Below are 21,785 nucleotides of genomic sequence, written 5' to 3' on the forward strand. Positions count from 1 at the left end.
TCACCTTTTTATCACACATTTGATTGTGCACTGATGATTTAATAATTCAATAAGGATGTCTATTGATTAAGATTCTCTCACTGTTGATCCGGTGTCACCTGATGTCTTAAATCTGGGTTTTATTGTTGATCTGACATTTATTGCTTTATCATTGATGAAACAGGTGACAGGGAGGATGCAAGGACCTGGACATTTTAATTTGCACTGCCACAATTATTCATTCATTTTTTAAAATCCCATCACCAGGAAACATATTTCTTTTAACACTTACCATTTTGCTTTCATGATATGATTATGATTTATTTTCATATATATGTAAATGTGTGTGTTAATGCAGTTGAATGGCACAAAGGGTTTAACACACAAACGTCTATAACAGACCGTTAGTAGATTATGTTTTTATAAATATTCCTGATTTTTCTCTGGGAATAACAATTAGTTCTTTCATAGCTTGGCATAAAACTGATTCACAATTTCAAGCTTTTCAATTTTACTTTCATTATCAGTTAGTCTAGTTGTTTGCGGATTTATTTTGGTGAATCATTTGTTCTATAACATGGAAGAAAAATTTTCAAAATTACAATGGGCACATATTTGTCTGAAGAACCATCCAGACCTCAACTATTTAAAAAAAAGATTTTAAATGACATTTTTTCTTCAGAAATAATCTAAACAATCAATTGATTAGTGTCTGTCAATCCTTCACTGATGATCTTAGCTCTACACACTAAAAATAGTATTGGTTGCTGTCTTTATGTGTTCATTTATTTTAGACTTACAGTGACATTAAAGCATTTATTTATCTTTAACTATATGTGTAAACTATTAAAGGTTAACATAAGGTTTATCCATAAAACAGGCATTTTAATCTGAGGTGTCGTCACTAAAACTGCAAGTTCACAACTTCTTGCAGCTCAAACACACGAACCAACAGCCTCACACCTCCTCAGATATTCATGCAGATGGCAAAGATGGCCAACAGGAGGATGTCTGAGTTTCCAAGCAACTGAGCTGAAAGCAGGAAGATAAGGAAGTAATGTGGTGCAGCAGGGTGCACTGACTCTGCTGTTTGCTTATCTTCTCCTCACCCCTTCAATCCTCCCCTTCTCTCCCCCACATCATCCTCCGACTGTTCAGGGAGAAATGCAGATGATTTTTGGTGCTCTTGACATTTAAACAGACTTATGAGATTATCTGCATGATAATGGTGCTGTTACTGAGATCATATCGAGGATTTTGCACCTGGGTCACTGAAAGCAAAAAGCTTCGTTTTAGAGAAACGCCCACCTCACCTGGACACACTCATGAATTCAATATGAGGCCCTCGTGTTTATCCATTTGGTTGTTTAAAGGGATAATGTGTCCTTGCTATGCAAACGATTGATCATTTGGGGCTCTTAACATCATGTCGCGCCTGGAGACCTTCGTGCGTCAGGTGCTTTGGCTAATAATTGATAGATTTGGAGAGGCGGCCTGTGGTGGGTTCACAGCTGGCTGGCTCCACTCCACAGTCCTCTGTTTAGTCCCTGAAAGCCTCCAAGCATGGTCAAGTAAAGACCATTTCCAAAAAAACAAAAAACAAAACTGAACCTCCGGGACAGGCATCATGACAGATCTGATCGCCCTTTTGACTTTTCTCGCCTTCACCTATGCGGCCGCGAAACCCAACGCTGGTTTGAAAACGTGGAGTCGCTTCAGTAAGTTGCCCTATCCAGGAGACCAGGCTTTCCTCTACGACACCTTCCCCGAGGACTTCATATGGGCGGTAGGCACAGCTGCGTACCAGGTGGAGGGCGCGTTTGAGAAGGACGGCAAAGGCCTCTCCATTTGGGACACTTTTACGCGCGGCGGGAACCGGATGGCCACTGGAGACGTGGGCAGTGACAGCTACCACAACATCCACGCCGACATCCGAGCCATCAGGCAGCTCGGGGTGAGTCACTACCGGTTCTCCCTGTCCTGGTCCAGGATATTTCCCAACGGCACACGCGGGAGTTACAACAAAATCGGCACCAACTACTACCGGACGCTCATCAAGCGGCTGAAGGAGATCCGGGTGCAGCCGGTGGTGACGCTGTACCACTGGGACCTGCCCGACCACCTGCAGCAGAGCCTGGGCGGCTGGAGCAACCCGGAGCTGGTGGAGATCTTCAAGGACTACGCGGATTTCTGTTTCCACACTTTCGGGGATGATGTTAAGTACTGGATCACCATCGACAACCCGTTTGTGGTTGCGCGCCTCGGATATGGCACGGGAGTGGTCGCTCCCGGGATAAAGAACGACCCTGACCTGCCGTTCCGGGTGGGACACAATCTGCTCAAGGTGGGAGGCAAAGTCTGACAAGTTTAACAGTTTTTTCACTCTCACTTAATCACTTAATTAACGTGCAAACTTAATTGAAGTGCGTAAGTTATTCAAATAAGATTACTTTCTGAACCTAAAAGTGAAATATAGCTTTATGATGTTTTCTACGATTTGATTTTTTTTTTTTTACTTTGCTGTTCTTTATTTTGTCTTACATTGTTTTATTGTCTTATATTTGTGCAAGGAATGTCAAGATGGTTCCTAGTAGTACTAAACTACTACTACTGTGTATAAATCTTTTGGATCACTGTAACTGATCCAATTAAAGTGACAGAAGCATTTTTTATTCACTTTATGTTGCAGCTATTGGAGCAATGACAACTTTATAAACTGTTATGTCATTTTAATCTATAAAACATATTGCAGCTTATGTTATGGCTGATAATTTGATTTAGTAGCTCTCAAGACAATGAGTAGAAACTTAAATATTTCTCTCTGGATTTTGGGTATGAAGTATTTAAGAGAGTAAATACCCTTTGCACCACTGCTTATATGTACTTAATACTTTGTTCTTGTTTATGCTGTTTTGCTTTTATAGATTTTTTAAAAACTTTGTGAATCCTCTACTAATTATGACATCTGCGTTTTTATTTTGTTGCACAGATGTCTCCCTGTGCTTCTTTCAAATGTTTTGCTCGCCTAAGCTGCACTTACTGCATGCAATCGCCTCTGACTGATTTTCCTCATTTCTGTTCATCTGTCTCTCTCCTCCAGGCTCATGCAGCAGCGTGGCATCTCTACGACCGCCACTACCGTCCCCGACAGCATGGGAAACTGTCCATGGCTCTGGCCTCCCACTGGATCACGCCCAGTCGCACCCGGCTGGAGAGCCTGCGAGAGTGCCAGTGCTCCCTGGACCACGTCCTGGGCTGGTTCGCCCGGCCGCTGTTCACAGACGGAGACTACCCCGCCTGCATGAAGGCTAGGCTGGGCTCGCGGCTGCCCTCCTTCACTCAAGAGGAGAGGGAGCAGGTGAGGGGAACCGCTGACTTCTTCGCCCTCTCTCACGGAGCGGCCCTCAGCTTCCAGCTCATCAATGACAGCCTGAAGTTCGGGCAGCAGGAGATCCTGGACCTGAGGATGCTGCTCTACTGGGTCAACGCAGAATACGACAGGCCGCCCATCTTTGTGGTGCAGAGCGGTTGGTAGGTTTAGATGCTGATTTTGTTTGTACCTCTGGGATGAAAACTTGTCCTATTTATGGCCCTGATGTTTGCAGTGTCGAATGCCTTGTTGTCCCTGCAGGTACAGCCGCGGCAACACCAAGACAGAAGACCCAAAACACATGTACTACCTCAAGAGGTTCATCGCAGAGGCGCTGAAATGTGAGTTTGATTTCATTCATTCATAACAACTCCCCAGAAAAGCTAAACTTTACACGACCACAGCTAAAATATGTCCTATTTCACATGACGTGGTGAGGACAAGACGTCTAATCTGGCATCCTCACATGTGTCTTTTCGTGTTTGTGTTTCAGCATTCATCATTGATGGAGTGAATGTGATCGGATACACAGCCTGGTCTCTGATAGACGGCTTTGAGTGGCACAGAGAATATGGCATCCGACAGGGACTTTACTACGTGGACTTCAACACTCCTGACATGAAGAGAGAGCCGAAGACATCTGCCACCTTTTACAGGTGTGTCTTTGTATGTGTGTGTAGCACTTGTTGTCTTGCATTGTTTATTGTATTTATGATGTCTTTGTTACCTAGTTTCTCATGTTTATGCCTCTATTTCTGTATTTTTTGAATGTAAAGTTTACCTCTTGTGAAATGTGCTTTATAAATAAACTTGCCATTGGTATTACAGGTGTGTATTAAGATGGAACCAGCAGTGATTTTGTAATTCCACTGAGGTTCGTGCAGATGTGTGTTTAATTTATCCTTTAAACGTCGTGTCATCCTGCAGGTCAAAATTGACTTATTTTAAAGTTTGAAAATGTGGAGAAAAAATATATTTTCACCGTCAAACTTCTGATGTCCACATTTTCAACATTTTTGTGAACTCTTTGAACTTTTTTTCGTGGAAATAAAAGAAATGTTAACAATATGTCCAAAAACATTGACAATCTTTTTTTGTGAATGCTCTGAAAGAAAATATTAGAAGTTTTACTGATAAATGTAGTCACTTAAGACATTTTGGGGATTTTTTGGAAGATTTTTATTCATTTTTTTGAAAATATTTACAGGAATTTTCTTGCCAAATTTGGGGGATTTTTTTTAAATAAATTTTTTTAAGGGAAATTTTTAAGGAATTTTTGGAGTTTTCTTCCTGGAGGTTTTGCAAATTTTCAGAAATTTGGGGAATTTTTTGCTGAATTTTTGTATTCTTTTTAGACAAAGAAGCAATATTTTTTTTGGGTGCCCATAAGTGAAGACAACAGGAGGATTAAGATTAATAGAATGTGATAGCGCCATGCTTGTCTGCTGCAGATCTGGATTTCTCTTGTGGAGTTTCCCTTTGTACCGTGCATTTGGTTGATTTTAAACAGACATAAATGAAATAAGAGACTATCTGTACTGATATATTTTGAACAAATATCCGCAATTAATGGATGTGCGAAAATGTCTTCAACATCTATTTTGGAAAACACTTCAGTAAATTTAAAATGATGACTACCACATTGCGACCCTTGAGTCCCAAAAATTTGAGCGTTTTGTCAGTTTTTCACCAGCATGTGGTGTAATTTGCAAGTATATCAATACAGATATCATATTTTAAATATTTTAAATACAGATAAGCTGGGCAAGTGGCTCTGCAACCCATTTTTGGCATTTTATGTATCATCTTTAAAATTAAAGAATTTATTAAGAAAACAAAAGCCAAGTGGATAACGCACCACAGATTTAGTTCCATTTTACATCAGTAGAAGGACTTCCCTGATCTTTTCTGATAAATCTAAACTACAGAACTACATTCTCACTCTTAGCACTGACTGGAGTCTGCTCTTCTGTCATCATTTGTACAGAAATGTCATCCAGAGAAATGGTTTCCCAGAACTTCCAGAGAACAGACCAGTGCAAGGAGTCTTCCCCTGTGATTTTGCGTGGGGGGTGTCAGCCAACTCGATACAGGTTTGTGCTTATTTGAGTGCAACATATTGTATGCTTAAAACGGAAGGAGTGTGTACACTGTATGTGTAGTTGTTAAAAGATATAGAAAGTCATATGTCTGGTAATGAATGAAACAGAATGATCCTCAGAAGTGAGAGCTTGAGAAAATATGAACTCGACCATATTAACTTTGGTTCACAGATTCAGTATGTTTTAAATGTCACTAATATTTAGAAAGAAGACACTGTATTACGCATTAATTCCACTTTTGAACACCAACTTTGTGCTGTTATATGAAAAAAGCTCACCATGAGACATTTTTTAAGTCCTATTATTACCATTTTATTGAACTTTTCCTCTCCTCTTTCATCATAGAATGCTGCGTTTTGAATCTTAGAAAGTAAGGATTTGAATTTTACCATGTCACGTTTAGATTTTCAGAATGTGATGTCAGGTGTGTGGTCATCATTAGAATCTGACTAGAATGCTTCCTCAGAAATATAAACTTAAGAAATTATTACCTTGCCTACATTACCTTTAAGGATTGAGGATGCTGTAAATGTCGCTAATATTTAGTGAAGCTTTGTTGACTCTGCAAAAGACAAAAGAAGACACTGTGGTTCACAATAATTCCACTCATGAACACCAACTTATTGTGCTGTTAAATGAAGAACCCACTGTAAGACACAGGCCCCACTCACAGCTCTGATGGGCATTTTTAAATCCTATTATTACTACTTTATTTTGCTTTTTGTCTCCTTTTTGTTGCATGTTCATCACATTATTTGGAACACACAGTTCTCATGGTGAAAGTCCAGTTCATGACTTAATCATAAACCACATAAGCTTAGATAAGCAGCACAGAGCCAACCGCGAGCATCGATTTGCCCCATTTGGCCTTCATTTGCAGTTGTGTGTATTAAGTAAATGTAGTGTTTGAAGGCTTGCATGTGCCTGTTTACACTGGAGTGCTTTTCTTTTTTTTGTTTCTCCTCATGTAAAAGGTGGAGTCCACACCCAGCCAGTTTACAGACCCCAGTGTTTACCGCTGGAACGTCAACAACGGGGAGCTGATGAAGCTGGAGGGCTTCAGTTCACCTCCGTTACGCCGAAACCCACACTGTGCTGATTACGCCACCATCCGACAGCAGGTCTGGCTCTCCAATCGCTACAGTTACGTTTTAAAAAGCTTCAAAAGCAGAGGACAACAACAATAAATCTGTCGTACTGAAAAGTCTTTTTTTTTTTACCCAGAAAACATATCAAGCACAGAGTGAACACGAGACATTCGAACATGCTGTAATTTCAAATAGTTAAGAACAAGTTTATCTCTCTTAATCTGATCTCATGTGTGTTTGTCAGATCACCAACTCCAAAATACAAAACAATAACTCGATACTGCAGATTTTCTTAGTATTAACCTAATAATTAGAACATGTAGAAATGTTTATTTTTTTTTAAATTTGAGGCACAAATTTGCAGGAGAACAAAGATTTGGAAACCAAAACATCATGATCAGTGAGATCATAAGATTTAGTCATATTTATTTAGCAGATGCACCGGTTGGTAGCACTTATTAGTGTGCAAGAATGTGCTACATATTCAAACCGTTCGATGTACAAATAGTTAGAGTTTAATAATCTGCAGGAAAGTTGATTGTAATGTTCTGGTAAAGGGTGTTGCCTCAGCAATACGTTTTTATATCAAAAAGATACAATTTAGAATGAAAAAGCTACATTTTTAAAATACATTTTTACACTGTGCAACAGAAGTGAGTTTCACCCTGGTGAAATATTGAGTGTCAGATGATTCACAAATACATGATCTTCCAGTAACTGCATTTCTTCTCAGTTTACCAATACCACTAAGAAAGTTCTGGTGTTCGTATCACTTTATAACCATATTCATGCATTTATTCTGATTGGACACCACAAATAACAGGATTTCTAAGTTGTGTGCCACAGCTGTGGTCACTTTTGTTGCCATGACATTCTACTTTGGGGCTTGCATTTCCATATAGTCTTTCTGGAGTATTTAATACTGATTGTACGTTAGATGAAATACCATACTTGTCAACTTAGGAATAAAGCAGTTATTATATGATTTTACACAAGGGTGAGCTCACTCTGGTTGTATGTGAGTGTTGTATCATCAGGGTATACACACTGACACGACAAACTTATACCCTCCTCCCTCTCCTTAGGTGGAAGAAATCAGACAGATTGGGGTAAACCACTTCCACTTCTCCCTCAACTGGTCGGCTCTGGTGCCGAGCGGCGACGTGGCTCATCCCAACACCACCCTGCTGGGCTACTACCGCTGCTTCAGCCGCCAGCTGCTGCAGGCCAACGTCACGCCTGTGGTCACTCTGTGGCATCACACACGGCAGCGCAGCAGCCTGCCGGCCCCGCTGGACGCCGCCAACAAGTGGCTGAACAGGTCGAGTACAGCATTTTAATAGAAATTGGGTTCTTACGGTTGTTGATGCCTGAAGGAGGCGATGATGACGGGTTGATGCGAACCCTCTAAGTTCCATTACATTTTCTCACTTCTGCTCCTTACGGGCGGGTTTCTAATATGAATTTAAATTACATGAATGCTGAGCAAGTTTGATGACCGTCACAACTTGGAAATTCTGTTCCAAACACACAACTAATAAGCAGCCATCTGTATCAGGCGTGGTTTATTACTATTTACGATAGTTGACAGATTGGTCTGATGTAAAAGTAAACATGCAACGATGTTCCCAGAAACAGTCTGTTCTTGTTCTCATCGAAGTGAAGCCGTTCCTTATCACATGCTGTCGAGTCTTTACTTTCCTGTAATAAACAGATAATGCTAAGCCCAAACTCACAATATTTAAAACGTGTTTGATAGTGGAGCATTCTGATGTGTTGGTATTTTTAACCTGATTGGTAACATTTAGTATTGATTTTAAACTGGAAATCTGCTGAGCCATAGTACAGTAGCAGATGAGTGTAAATGTTGCAATCAAAAATCAAAAATCCAGGATATTCACTCATTTATTCTCTTTCATGTGAGTGGATGACTGTGAATGAGGTTAACAGTGGTTTGAAATCTGTTTATTGTAATAACTACACACTGACATCATACTAGGGCTGCAGCTAATGATTTTTTTTCACTACCAAATGTTCTAATGAAGGAATTCATCCATCCATCCATTATCTATACACCACTTACTCCTTATTAGGATCATGGGGGGCTGGAGTCTATCCCAGCTGACTCAGGGTGATGGAAGGGGGCACTCTGGACAGGTCACCAGTCTATCAAAGGGCTACACATAGAGACAAACAATCACATTCACACCTTCGGGCAATTTAGAGTCATCAATTAACCTCAGCATATTTAGCTCTGCCAAGGAGGTTATGTGACACCCGGCGTTTGTGTGTCTGTCTGTCTGTTAGCAAGATAACGCCTGGGCAGATTCAGATGAATTTTTGAGGGGATGTAGACTATGGTAAGAGAAAGAGCTGATTTAATTTTGGTGGCAATCCGGAAAGGATCCTGGATTCTGGATCACTTTAAATTTTTTAATGTGTTTTAGTATGTGGTCCAAAAACTAACCTATGATGTTTTTGTCCTATTTTGGATCACATACTAAAACATACTAAAAAATTCAAAGTGATCCAGGATCCTTTCCGGATTGCCACCAAAATTAAATCAGCTCTTCCTCTTACCATAGTCTACATCCTAACAAAATTTCATGTGAATCTGCCCAGGCGTTTTTGAGTTATCTTGCTAACAGACAGACAGACAAATGCCGGGTGTCACATAAACTCCTTGGCAGAGGTAAACATCATAGGTTAGTATGTCGTCCAACAAATTGGAGTAAGGTGTCCAGATAGCTCAACTGGTTAAGAAGGTGATTCATAAACAGAACTGTGTCAGAGATGCAGCTCATGATCCTTTACTGCATGGGTTTCCTGTTTTCCTCTCTATCCTTGGCGGAGGTCTGCACTCTCTGAGTGCTTTTCTAGTTTTGGACTGTAGGAGGAAGCCGGAGGGCCCGGAGAAAACCCACGCATGCATAAGGAGAACATGCAAACTCCATCCAGAAAGAACCAAGGCCAAGGCCGGGATTTGAACCAGGGATCTTCTTGCTGCAAGGCGAAAGTGCTAACCACTACTTCACTGTGCAGCCCAAAAATAACATTTCCATATTTAATATATTTTCTCAGGGATACTCCTAAGGCTTTTGCAGACTATGCCAAGCTTTGCTACAGAGAGATGGGGGACTATGTGAAGATCTGGATCACCCTGAATGAGCCCAATGATGAGGTGGTGAGCTATGAGGAGGCCCATCAGATGCTGAGAGCTCACGCCCTGGCCTGGCACGCGTATGACCGCAAGTTTAGACATTTACAGGGAGGAAAGGTCAGTAATACTGCACTGTTGATGTCTTTTTTTCTTAAATGTATAAGTTTATGGCTGTATATACTGTATGTCTGCCTAAATGTTACACTTAACGAGGTAATTTGCAAAATGCTATTTTGTCATTTGACTTGGTGCATTAAAGAGTCTTTGTTGTTTAATTCTCGCATCACTTTCCGTAAATTATTTCAGATTTAAGCAGCTATCTGTTGCCATGTAGAAATCACATATATCAATTGAGGAAATTTGTATATAGGATTAACTTTTCATCCATGTATGTTGACTCTTTCTAATACAGCAGAAGTCATGAAAATATAACACTTCATTGTGTGCCAGTACACTTGTCGTGTTTAAAGGTGGTAAAAGCAAAAGCTCTCGTCTGTACTAAAACACTCCGCGTCGTCTCAGGTGTCTCTGGCTCTGCACATGGACTGGGTGGAACCAGCGTTTTCTTTCAGCCGAGAAGACGTGGAGCCGGCTAAAAGGGTTTTAGACTTCTTCGTTGGCTGGTTCGCGGAGCCCATCTTCGGCAGCGGGGATTATCCTGTGGGGATGAGGAGCTGGCTGCGTCAGCTCAACTCACTTGAGTACTAATAGCTCATTCACACTTAAGTACAGTCACTTTGTCGGATGTAGAAGAAGCATTGCTGTTCACAGTCACAATGAGAAAACATTTACAGATCAGGTAGCCTCTGTCATTTGATGTATTGTTGTAATTCCGGCTCTAGCGGTTTGTTTTACACTGGGATTATTCAAAGGTGTAATCCAGATTGTTGTGGGAATGTTTAGAAATGAATATAATGAACATTAGACCTGCTTATCATCAGCATGTTCGCATTGTTAGTGAGAGTATGTGCCTGCGTGTGTTAGTATCTCCATCAACGCTCTAAACATTCGGTGAAGAACTTTTCTTTCATTCTCCTGCATTCTCACGCAACATGAAAATAACTGGCAACAATCAATTTGATTATTGATGCTGTAAGTCTTGATTGTGAACACACCATTGAAGTAAATGGAAACTAATAGGTCCCACAGTGGTTGTAAATTCAGTTTTAAAGCTTTACAGTTATTGAAAACTTCACAATTAATGAGGCCAAGGCCAAAACAACTAATGTGTATTTTGTAAATCCTGCTGTTTTACTGTCTCTTGTTTAAAATGCCATATTTCCTGTGTGCGTTTCCACAGCCTGCCAGTTTTCAACGAGGTGGACAGACAGTTAGTGAAGGGGACATATGACTTCTTTGCCATTAGCCACTTCACCACCAAACTGGTGACTCACGCCAAAGAAGATTCGTAAGAAAAACTCTTTCTTTGCACATACATGTACATTTTTGATAGGGTCAAGTCCTGCAGACAAGAAACAAGTGAAAAGAGGGACAAGCAACAAAAAGTCTCTGCTCTGAATCTAACCAGGGACACTGAGGTTACATGTTTGGCATCTTAATCGCTGCCCTGGACACCTCCTACTATAGCTACGTAACAATTAATAGTTGTCTGGGTGGTGAAGTAGTTCATTTTAGAAATAGAAGACGAGGCAAATTTGTTTCTCTGATAGTATTTAAAAGGCAGGAGATTACAACTGATAAGATGTTTTTGTTGTTTTTTCTGTATTCTCTACATGACTGCAGATACACCTACACCGCCATGCTCGAGGTCCAACACATGATCGACACCACGTGGATCATGTCCCCGATCCTGTCCCCTGTAGTGCCCTGGGGCTTGAGGAAAGCCCTCAACTGGGTGAGACTGGAGGGAGTTTTCTTTTTTATGAAGAGCTAAAAACTTGAGTATTGATCTAAATGCGTCTTGTGTAAATGTATTTTTTTCCCTCTTGTGTCCAGCATTTTTTTTTCCCAATAGATGAAAACTTTCAAGTTGGTTCTTGTTTCAGTGTAACAAACTTTGCTAGAGTTAAATAACCGACGTTGTTGCTCAGGTGAAGGAACACTACTCTGATGTGCCGGTGTATGTGATGGCTAATGGGGTGCAGGAGGATCCAGCCCGCTTCAAAGACAGCCTGAGAGTTTACTACCTGTACAACTACATTAATGAAGCACTGAAAGGTGGGACTACAAACACATACAGCGCCCTCCGTAATTATTGGCACCCCTGGTTAAGATGTGTTCTTTAGCTTCTAATAGATTCGTTTTTTTCTAAATAACATAGGACCGCAATGGAAAAAAAGAGCAAAATTATTCAGTGGGGTGGCGGGGGGTAATTATTTTACATCAAATCATGTGTGCCACAATTATTAGCACCCCTGATGTTAATATTTTGTATAACCGCCTTTTGCCAACAAAACAGCGCCTAATCTTCTCCTGTAATACATTTTCGTACAATCTTCAGTGTGAAAGTATGCTTCTGCAATAAAAACTGAATTTATTTTAAGGCTTTCAACACATCTTAACCAAGGGTGCCAGTAATTATGGAGGGCGCTGTATTTTGCCGCTGAGATCTTACAGAATTAATGCAGTGTGCTTGGGTATTAATTTTGTTATTGCTACAGTACATTTGTGTACTAAGTGTTCAGTCCTCTACAAGTGACATGTTCCCTTTTTCTGTCCTGTCTGAAGCTTAATTATTAGACAGATATTTAGGGCACTGACCCTGGATAGTCAGCTGACTTAGCGCATGCATATTTGCAAACATCAACAGAGCCACACTCTGCACCACACTGTTGAGTCACAGTCACTTGCTGTTCAGTGGCCTGCCTTTATGAACTTTATTGAATGACACTCAGTGAGGACAATGACACTTTGAAACCTTGCGGTTTTTGTGCATTATTATGTTCACATAGCGTTATGTTTTGTATGTTGTAGTGTACATTTTGACCACTAGGTGGCGACAATTCACAGACAAGATCTTGCATTGAAAAGGAGCAGTTTAAGCAGCTCCATGGAAGACGGACTAAGGTTCAGGATAGCTGGTTGCATGAATATAATCTGAATTCTTTAACACATTGTACATTTTTTAAAGCTGAGTCTTTGACCTATTCAAGCTGAGTATGAATTACTAGGTTACACTTGTGTATTTCTGGTGTGAGGATAAGATAATTTTGACCAAGAACATAAAAAAAGGAAATGAATGTAAATAAATCCTGATAAATATTTAATTGTTGCAGCATATTTTGTCAAAAAAGAAACCGAAATATTGCTCATTTTTCATTAACAGCAATGTGTCATTGTCGTGCCAAAATATTTTTATAAATGTGAAAAATATTTCTGAAAATAGAGGTTTACAACAGATAAAAATATAGACAAATGACACACATTGTGTTTCCCCAGTGCCCCGAGGTGTTACCAATATTGGCGGAAAAAAATTTCAGTATATAAATAAGGCTTCAGGCTTTGGTGTCATTTTGGCAATTTTTCTTAAAGCTAATACACTTTTCAGTCTTGCTCAGTGGGTTTTGGGGTTCAAAGGGTTAATAAGCAGCTTGTTATTACACACTGTATTGTAGCTGTAAACAAACAAAAATCTTCATGAGTAAATTACAAATATTTAGCTGTAAACAATTTCAGTTCTAATTAATGAATATAAAATGTGTTACAAGCAATTCTGTTTTTATACTACTTGTAGATGATAAATGTGGGATTTAAACATGTCACAGCCAGCCCACCACCTCCCCTTCACATGCAGCATCAAACATCTCACCTGTTGTGTTTTTCCTCCTCCGTCCACAGCGCACACTCTGGATGGGGTGAACCTGAAGGGTTACTTTGCCTATGCGCTGAGCGACCAAAGGGACCCTGGGTATGGCTTGTACGGCCAAGTCCACGAGGAAGTCTTCGACAAGGCCTCCCTCTCCAACTATCGCAACATCATCCATCACAACGGCTTCCCCATTCAGGGAGCCGAACCCCAGCAGTGTCCCAGTTTGCCTCAGCCCTGCCTGGGCTGCCACGTTCTGACCAAGAGCCCTGTGGTGGGCTTCTTGACTCTGGTGGGTTCAGGGGTGCTCATCACCCTGGGCCTCATTATTTACTATTCATCCAAGAGACACAAGGAGTGTTACTGAAGGTCTGATTTGCTTTGTGTCTTTTTATGAGTGACCCTTAAAAGAAGCTTTGCAGAGTTCCTGTGAAGTTTTAACTAATAATAATTTATGTTAAATGTGGTCTGAATAAGGAAGCGGTCCAATCAGCCTCACATTTTAGTTGTTGTAGCTAAATGTTGCATAAAGTTGATGTAAATGTGTTACAAACTGTTTTAGAATACTGTAAGGAGACTGCTTTGGAATATCAACCAGTTCCCATTTCTTCCACTGAGGCACTAACGCAAATGGTAAACATATAAAATGAGTTATACCATGACGGACAATATAGTAGCTGAACTTCAAATGAAGCTGCACAGTCATTTACAGTTTGCTGACTGGGACTGGATCGAGAGGCCTGACAGCCACTTCATTTTACCAAATGAATTCCACCTTTACGTCACAAACATTTGCCATAATGAGGAGTAAGACTGCACTATCAATTCCTTAGACATGTTGTGAATTATTTTAGACACACAACGAAAGATGGACAATATAAATGTTTTTTCTTGATATGTTCTTCTCACCAGTTTTTGCAGTTTCGTGTCTGTAGAGAGTACTTGTTCATCTGTCCTTGGTGCCTAACTGAACTCAAAATTACACGTTTGCAAAATGTGTAAGTTTGCTGCATTACATCCACAATATAAACTCCTTATCTCTCCCACCACCTTTCCATCCCTTTCATCAACGTAACAGTTTTGGAGGCAGCACTGTGATGCAGAATAGCCATCCTCGTGTAGCTAATTTTCAGGATTTTAGGTGCTGATGCAAAAAAAGGTTTGCTACAGACCAAATAGTGAGTGCTATGGCAATAATCCTATACTGAGTCTGTTCATTCTTTGGTTATATCCATAAAGCAAGATCACAACATGTTGAAAAACAAAGCAATTTATTTTAATGTTCTTATGGAGAACATCTCCAAATGTTGTATATTAAATGTAATACAAGTCATTGGTTGCCTCTATCAAAATGGTTCTGTTTGGTATTTTACACCACCTTTATTATATTTTACACTACTAGAGCCACAGTTCAAGTTTACATACATGTGTACAGTGCTGAGGTTTTAGGCGACAATCGCTATGAGACTCATTTTGAGGTGAGTTGTGTCGATGTCACAACAACATCTGAAAGAATACACCTGCAAATCTGTCTCAAGTCCACTGAAAGTCATGTTAGGACAAAAAAAGAGAGCTACCACAAAATAAATGAGTGATTTTGATTTCCTGTCAAAAGTTTAGGTATTTCAGTCCATTCAAAGTCAAAACATCATGGCATCCAGACCGTCTTCCATGAACTTCTTGTAGATGGCCATGAACTTGGCGATGAAAGCCTCTAGATGGTAGATAGCTTTGTTGCCCAGCTGTAGTCTGTGTTCATAGTAGGCTGCCATGTGGGCCACCTCTGTCTTCAGCTGGCCGTCACAGTTACTCAGTAATTCTTTCACCAAACCCTGTTAGATGATTGGACAAGGAAAATGAATACTCACTGCCTTAAAAATTACTGCATACCGTTTAGCGCTTCGATAGGTGGATAAATTGTTGTACCTTCATGATAACGTCAGGAGGGATGCAGTGAGTCAGCAGCTCGTATAGTCTGGCTCGAACCTCCAACAACCTAGAACAGAGATGGAGAGGGATTCAGAATTCAAATAACTAACAGAACCAATTAAACCTCCTCTTCTCACTCTTATCTTTCCTACCTCTGAGGAGTCTGCTGGCTGACGATGGCATTAGCTGTTTCTCTCAGGTAGACCTCCCAGTCTGTCTCTGGGACGTCTTGGTCCACTGAGAACGGATACCTACAAAAGAGGTAGGCTAATAAGTAAATGCTAATCTACAGATAACTCGGTGGAAAAATCATAGTAAGTTTTGTCCTAACTTACTGCTGCACTCTGCAGGCCTCGCACATCAGAAGGGCTTTGCGGAGGTTGCGACCAGACTTCTCACTGATCTGTTTGGCCAGCTCAGGTGGGAGGAGCAGACCCTCCTTTTTACAGACGGATGTGAGAACACTACAGACCTGGAAAACATAGGCAAAGAGAAACTGTGAAAATCTCATGAGCTTGATGCACATGTTCCATAAAATTCAGATAAGTTACTACAGCCAAACCACACCATCTCCCTCTTACCTCTTCTGTGCTCGGCAGTGGAACTCTGACAGCCAGACAACGGCTCCGAATGGGTCCGATGACTTTGGAGGTGGAGGTAGAGCAGAGGATGAGACGGCAGGTAGCCATGTACTTTTCCATTGTACGACGCAAAGCATGCTGGGCATCCTTCGTGAGTCTGTCCACTTCTGTTAGCAACACCACTGAGAACAAAAGAGTGCCAGTTACTCCAAGAGTGACGGGCTGATATGGCTCTACAGGACCAATGATATCAGGGGAAACTAGTTCATAGAGCAGCGATGATCCTCTAATTGTATATTTTCCTTTAACCATATGTTTACAAGAGACATACACCCATCTGTTCATACAATCCTCTAACATATGGAGTAGTATTCAAAGGCTAAACAGGCACAGAGGGATATTTGTCTCTTCTACCTTTGAATTCTCTCTGGGTGCTTGACTGGATTTGCTGGGACTGAGCCACAGTTTTAATCAGCTCTTGAATCACCACACGGTCCTGGTTTCCTGCATCGCTGGACAACACAGACAAAAGATACTTAAGTCTCACAACACATAATGTTATATCTCAACCAAAAAGACCTAAGTCAGATCTTAATCTGCCAAATAACAGGAACAACAGTTGAGAAATGAAATAGAAAAAAGCAGAAATAATGTAGAGGATTAAAAATACAATGTAGCAGAAAATGGATGTAAGCTACCTTGGGTTGACTTCCAAGTGATAGTTGCTGGCTATTGTGTTAATCTCAATTTTCTTCTTTGAGGGAGCCTGGAGTCAAAAAAACAGAAACCAGTGATGCACTTAAATCTTCAGACAATCTAACTGTAAACTCACAAAGACTGAGAGAAGAACTGATAAGAGGTGCTGCATGTGAACGACACTTTGAAAGGCAGTTTTGTGGTGGGAGAATACAGTGACTGTGTATTTTCATTATTTTTCTTCTCACCACAATGGTCTGGTGCTCTATGCGAAGCTTCTCCACTCCTGCTCCATACAACTCCCTCAGCAGACACATGATGCGGGTCTTCTTCCCGGCACCCGACGGACCGTACACCAGCAGGTGGGGGAAGTCGCCACATTGGACCTGAAACATTCACAAAGAGGTTTTAGCTATTTGGAAAAGGTTTTCTTAGAACAGACACGTTCCCCAAGTCTGCCAGTAATGTACATGCTCTTAGCTAGATGGGTAACAAAATTGAGGTAAAACCACGATAAAGTGTCTTAGTAAGGGGTTGGTCCACAGAACAGCACCAATCAGTGATCCCTTGTGTCCAGTACAGTGTTATTTATGGTTTGAATTTACCAAAGTGATTTAATTATTAAGGACCCAACAAAAACATAATAATTACAACTTTCCAGACTAGTAAATCTTAAGGCTATGACACCACAGTACTACTATTTATTGAGATTAACGTAACCAATTTAGAACTAAATAAATGAAAACCCAATTCATCCAAGTGTTCCTTGGATTCACCATTCACTACTCTATTTGTTTTGCTCATTTAGTTAGAAGAAATGCGCGTGAAATTAGTTTTAAAGATAAATAATTGCGATATTCTGTTTATATGATTGTTCTGCATGCTTATGAATAATCAAAACTGGGAAAAAATATAATTTGAATGATATTCTGCTTTCGTGGGGCGAAATGAACAACCTAAAATTTGTGTTGTGCTCTCATTCTGCTAAATAAATAAAATATATTAAGACATAAATGATGTTAACGTTACCTCAAAACGCCGCTAATACTTTAAACTGTCCACTGAAATAAAATAGCCTAACTCTGATTGTTGTGCATGTTATATTTACAAGAAAAATGCCCAAACAGCACAGCAAACCATTTATCTTGGTGACGCAGTTAAACTGGTATTCGACTGATGCTAATGCTAACCCGAATAAACAGTTAGCACGCATGAGCAAGTTTTCTTTCTTACCAGGTTCTTCAGCTGAGTCGCTTGCTCTTTATGGAAGTCCAGTTTCCCGAGGGAGGTCGGACGATATTTGTCCACCCATAAACTCATGGTGTTATAAAGTCAGTAGACGTTAAAGCCCGTGTTGACAGCAGATAAACAGTCCACAGCTAGCAGCTCTCCCGCGAAATACTATTCACACACACCCGCGCTGTGCCCGTTTCCTCCGGAGCTACAGAGAGTCGAAGGAGTCAAAACTGCTGAAGGCGAAGCGAAAATTCTCCTCAACGCCATGAAAACGTCAGGCTGTCAGTAAGTTGGAAAGTCGTGATTAACATCTTGACGTGGCATCAAACACAGCTGCATTTTGTCTGGTAGGCTCTTAATAACTGCAGTCTGGCAGAATTATGTCATGCATCTGGTTTCTGTAGCATTTTTGCAGCTTTATTGTCAGTGTTAGTGCAATTAGCAAAATGCAAATTGCCGTCACTGAGGAGTTGTGAACAAGCGTTAACATACACTTGTAAACACCATGTATACCGTGCCAGGCTTTAGTTATATCAGTGACTCATCTGGCATTTATTCTTTTTAAAGACTGAAACACGTGGCAGGCACCAAAAACAAGTCAGTGTAACATCTTTTCTGACAGACCTGTTTCTTCAGTACCTTCTGCAGGTTCTTGATGAGGTTGAAGTCACGATTATGGGGAGGCCAGCCTTAAATCTGGTGTTTTAATTTTAGCCATTTCATCTTTTTGTCTCCTTCCCAAATGCATTCAAGACCCAACATTTAGGCTGATGATTTTTTGAGTAATCTTCTGTTTTTTGTTATTCCATTTAGTTTTTGCAACAGAGCATGATACTGCCACCACCATGCTTTACAGTGAGTTTGATGCTCCCTTTCTTTCATCTCTCCTCTTCTCACTGTAGTCATTGGATATTCAAGACTGCCATGATATACATGATCTTTACAAGTGTATGTAAAGTTTTGTTCACAAGTGTACACTATGCAGACTGTCTTACTCTGGGTTTATTTTTTGTTATTGCAGACTGTAAAACACTTAGATGCTGCCCCTGAGCCATTTATTATCTACTTGTTTCAGTTGTTTACAGAATGATCCTCTTATCTATTGTTATCTTTCAATTATTATTATTTTTATTGTGATTGCTTTACCTGAATAACACAACTTTTATGATAACAGCTCTATATCATATGCCACTGTAGAAAAATTAAGAAACACATGTTTGAAGCAATTTCTATCTTGAAGTTCTTTCTGTTGCATTTCAGTATTGAACAATTCGTGTTTTGCTCCATCATGTTTTAAATCTATTTCCAAATCAACAGGGAATTTAGCATCATAGATATTCATGACGTCCTTAGAGTCACATGTAGTATCTTTTTTGATGAAATATGTCTTATATCAGCCCAGCAGTCCACAAGACATGACCTTCACTTGTGTCACTCTTGCGTGACTCTCGGTAGACATTTGTGTGTGTACGACCCACAACAGTCCTGGATGAGGTTTGTGTTGTTGAGAGAAAGCTCAAGAGAGGAGGGTTAAAGGATAGCATCTTTTCAATGACACCGTCTGATGCCACAAAGGAATGTGAAACAGTTAATCCCAGGCGACAAAAGCAAGAACGTGCAATGTCACCATGCTGTTACGCATTAATGAAAAGGGGCTAGCTGGTAGCCAGAGCTAAAAGAAAATAATGTTGCACAAAATCCATTTAGACCGACATCCAAAGAATTAAAAATTCCCTCACCAAGTGCAATATTTTTAATGCCACGTTTTCTGTCGTGCAGTAAGTTGGAAAGGACATTTTTCTTCTCTTATCTGACCAAATGCAGGAGAATGTTTGTTGTCAAAATTAGGATTTGTTGTGTTTCACATTTCACACAGTAGCCACATTACACACTGTCAAGATAACACAGCTTACATAATTCAGCATAAATGTCTCTCCATAGATGTTTTATGTGCTTTTCCTCAGGGACGTTGATTTGTACAGTTAAAGAGACAGTAGCAATCTCATCAGTTACTCATTACTTTTTTCTAATTGTTTTATTAAAACTTTCTTTACACCTGTCAAATGTCACCTTGTCTTCCGTTCTCTGCTTTTTTTCCCCTCTTCTTTATTTTTTGCTTTGCTTTCCTTCAACCTGAACCAGGTAACTATACCTCTCTGTCACAGGAATGTTATATATGAAGCATGTCTCTGCATGTTAGCGTAGCTTGCATTGAAATCCAAGCTATATTAATATACAGTAGATCAATCATCACAGCAGTGTGACATCTGTGGCCAACTTAACAAGTTCTTCCAAACAAGATGATTTTTATTAATGGGAAGTCCATTCATAAATTTAGTTAAACTTTTATGAATTAATGCGATTTTATAATAGCTTGGTGCTGATTTTGCATCTAATGAAAAAGTAGTTTCTGTTCATCTGTTAGGATAGAAAGTCATTTAAATGAGGGATTTGCTCAAAAACACACAAATGCTAACGTCTGAAAAATAGAACTTTATTGATATACAACGCCAGAATCACCCATGATGAACGTCAAACAATACAGTCTGTCAATCTCCAAGCAGCAGAAGAAAGCAGATCACAAGATAAATTATAAAACACCATGATTATCCTTTATTCAGAAAGCTCTTCTATTGTTAATGTCCTATTGTGAGCTTTTTAAATGCCATTTTTGTACACTTAAACTGCTGCAAACTTCCCATTGCTGAGCTCCTTTGTATTTGATGAATTAAAGTCAATACTGTTCCACCCCAGAAAATCCCTCTTGAGCTTTCTGAGCAGTCTGACAAATATATTGCATTACATATAACAGTCCATACTACACTCTCCACCTTGACCACATCTTTTCCTTAAAAGTACAGGCCTCAACAGGCGCAATCATCATCAGGGTTAATGTACAAATTACACATCTTCACTCCTGACCCAATGCATTCCCTCCAAAATGTGAAATTCAGTGTTTTCTGGCAAAATGGAGGAATTCCACAGTCCATCGACAGCTCTGTAAGGAGCTGTTGATTAAAGCTCACAGGCTGCGTGGCTGCAGTAGCAAGGAGTATGAAGTTGGAGAGATTTACACAGGATAAGAATCAGTGTAAAGCATTACCTCATGTGTTGTGGAGGAATGCGCTTCTGAGGTGAAAAATCTTTCGCCCTGAGCCACATCGCTCAGCAATGAGTGAAGAGGAGAAGCGAGGAGGGGGAAGAGGGCCCCAAGCCTCTTAATCAAAGTCTGTTTGTCTTAGACTGATCTACGTGCAGCTATTTAATCTGCTTAATCATTTCCACGACAAAACCTTCAGTATCCTTTGCCTTGAGTGCGTAATTTGCCCCTTTTTTTCTTTCCTTTTGTCTCTCTTGTACACACGTGCCTTTACATGAAAAGTAGTCATAGTCATACTCCACACACGCACACACACACAGACACACACACACACACACACACACACACACACACACACACACACACACACACACACACACACACACACTTGCAGCAGTAGCACCAACACCTGCTTGCAGCCCGTCTTTATGCTGAGGTAATGTAGGAGGGAGAAGCATTCCTCAGTCAGTCTCTCCTCCCCTCCCGGCTTTTCACATCTTTATCGAAATAAAGTCACTCTTTCTGTATTATTGGTGCCATGCGGCGTCTAAACACTGAGATACACCGCTGGATGTGTCTCTTACCTCCTGGTTCTTCAGCCTGCTGTGTTGGAAGTGCTCTTGGATGATACAACTTCTTTTCAAAAATGTCTGGTATGTCGAAATCTAAACTTTTTGTTTCTTTATCATACAGCCACGTGTTCATGCATGTTTTTTTTTAAAAGAAAAATAATGTCCCCATCTGTGCCAGTTGACATCATGCTACTAAGTTAGTCAAA

General features: G+C 40.3%; 2 protein-coding genes across 2 annotated transcripts; one reads left to right on the forward strand and one right to left on the reverse strand.

Annotated features, from left to right (window-relative positions):
- The first annotated feature begins 1,479 nt into the window (after window positions 1-1,479).
- kl (klotho) lies at window positions 1,480-14,511 on the forward strand. Its single transcript, XM_022209060.2, has 13 exons — window positions 1,480-2,323; window positions 3,080-3,510; window positions 3,611-3,690; window positions 3,843-4,005; window positions 5,337-5,442; window positions 6,426-6,572; window positions 7,625-7,860; window positions 9,621-9,816; window positions 10,222-10,400; window positions 11,000-11,107; window positions 11,443-11,554; window positions 11,751-11,877; window positions 13,498-14,511. Exons 1-13 carry the CDS (start codon window positions 1,607-1,609, stop codon window positions 13,830-13,832), a joined length of 2,937 nt encoding a protein of 978 aa, XP_022064752.2. The 5' UTR covers window positions 1,480-1,606; the 3' UTR covers window positions 13,833-14,511.
- Window positions 14,512-14,719: 208 nt separating this feature from the next.
- On the reverse strand, window positions 14,720-18,121 carry rfc3 (replication factor C (activator 1) 3). Its single transcript, XM_022209061.2, has 9 exons — window positions 17,905-18,121; window positions 16,920-17,057; window positions 16,674-16,741; window positions 16,390-16,487; window positions 15,976-16,157; window positions 15,730-15,866; window positions 15,547-15,645; window positions 15,392-15,461; window positions 14,720-15,297 (listed from the first exon to the last, which is right to left on the reverse strand). Exons 1-9 carry the CDS (start codon window positions 17,989-17,991, stop codon window positions 15,106-15,108), a joined length of 1,071 nt encoding a protein of 356 aa, XP_022064753.1. The 5' UTR covers window positions 17,992-18,121; the 3' UTR covers window positions 14,720-15,105.
- Between the last annotated feature and the right edge of the window lie 3,664 nt (window positions 18,122-21,785).

This window comes from Acanthochromis polyacanthus, chromosome 17 (genome assembly GCF_021347895.1).
Source record: "Acanthochromis polyacanthus isolate Apoly-LR-REF ecotype Palm Island chromosome 17, KAUST_Apoly_ChrSc, whole genome shotgun sequence".
Classification (NCBI taxonomy): domain Eukaryota; kingdom Metazoa; phylum Chordata; class Actinopteri; family Pomacentridae; genus Acanthochromis; species Acanthochromis polyacanthus.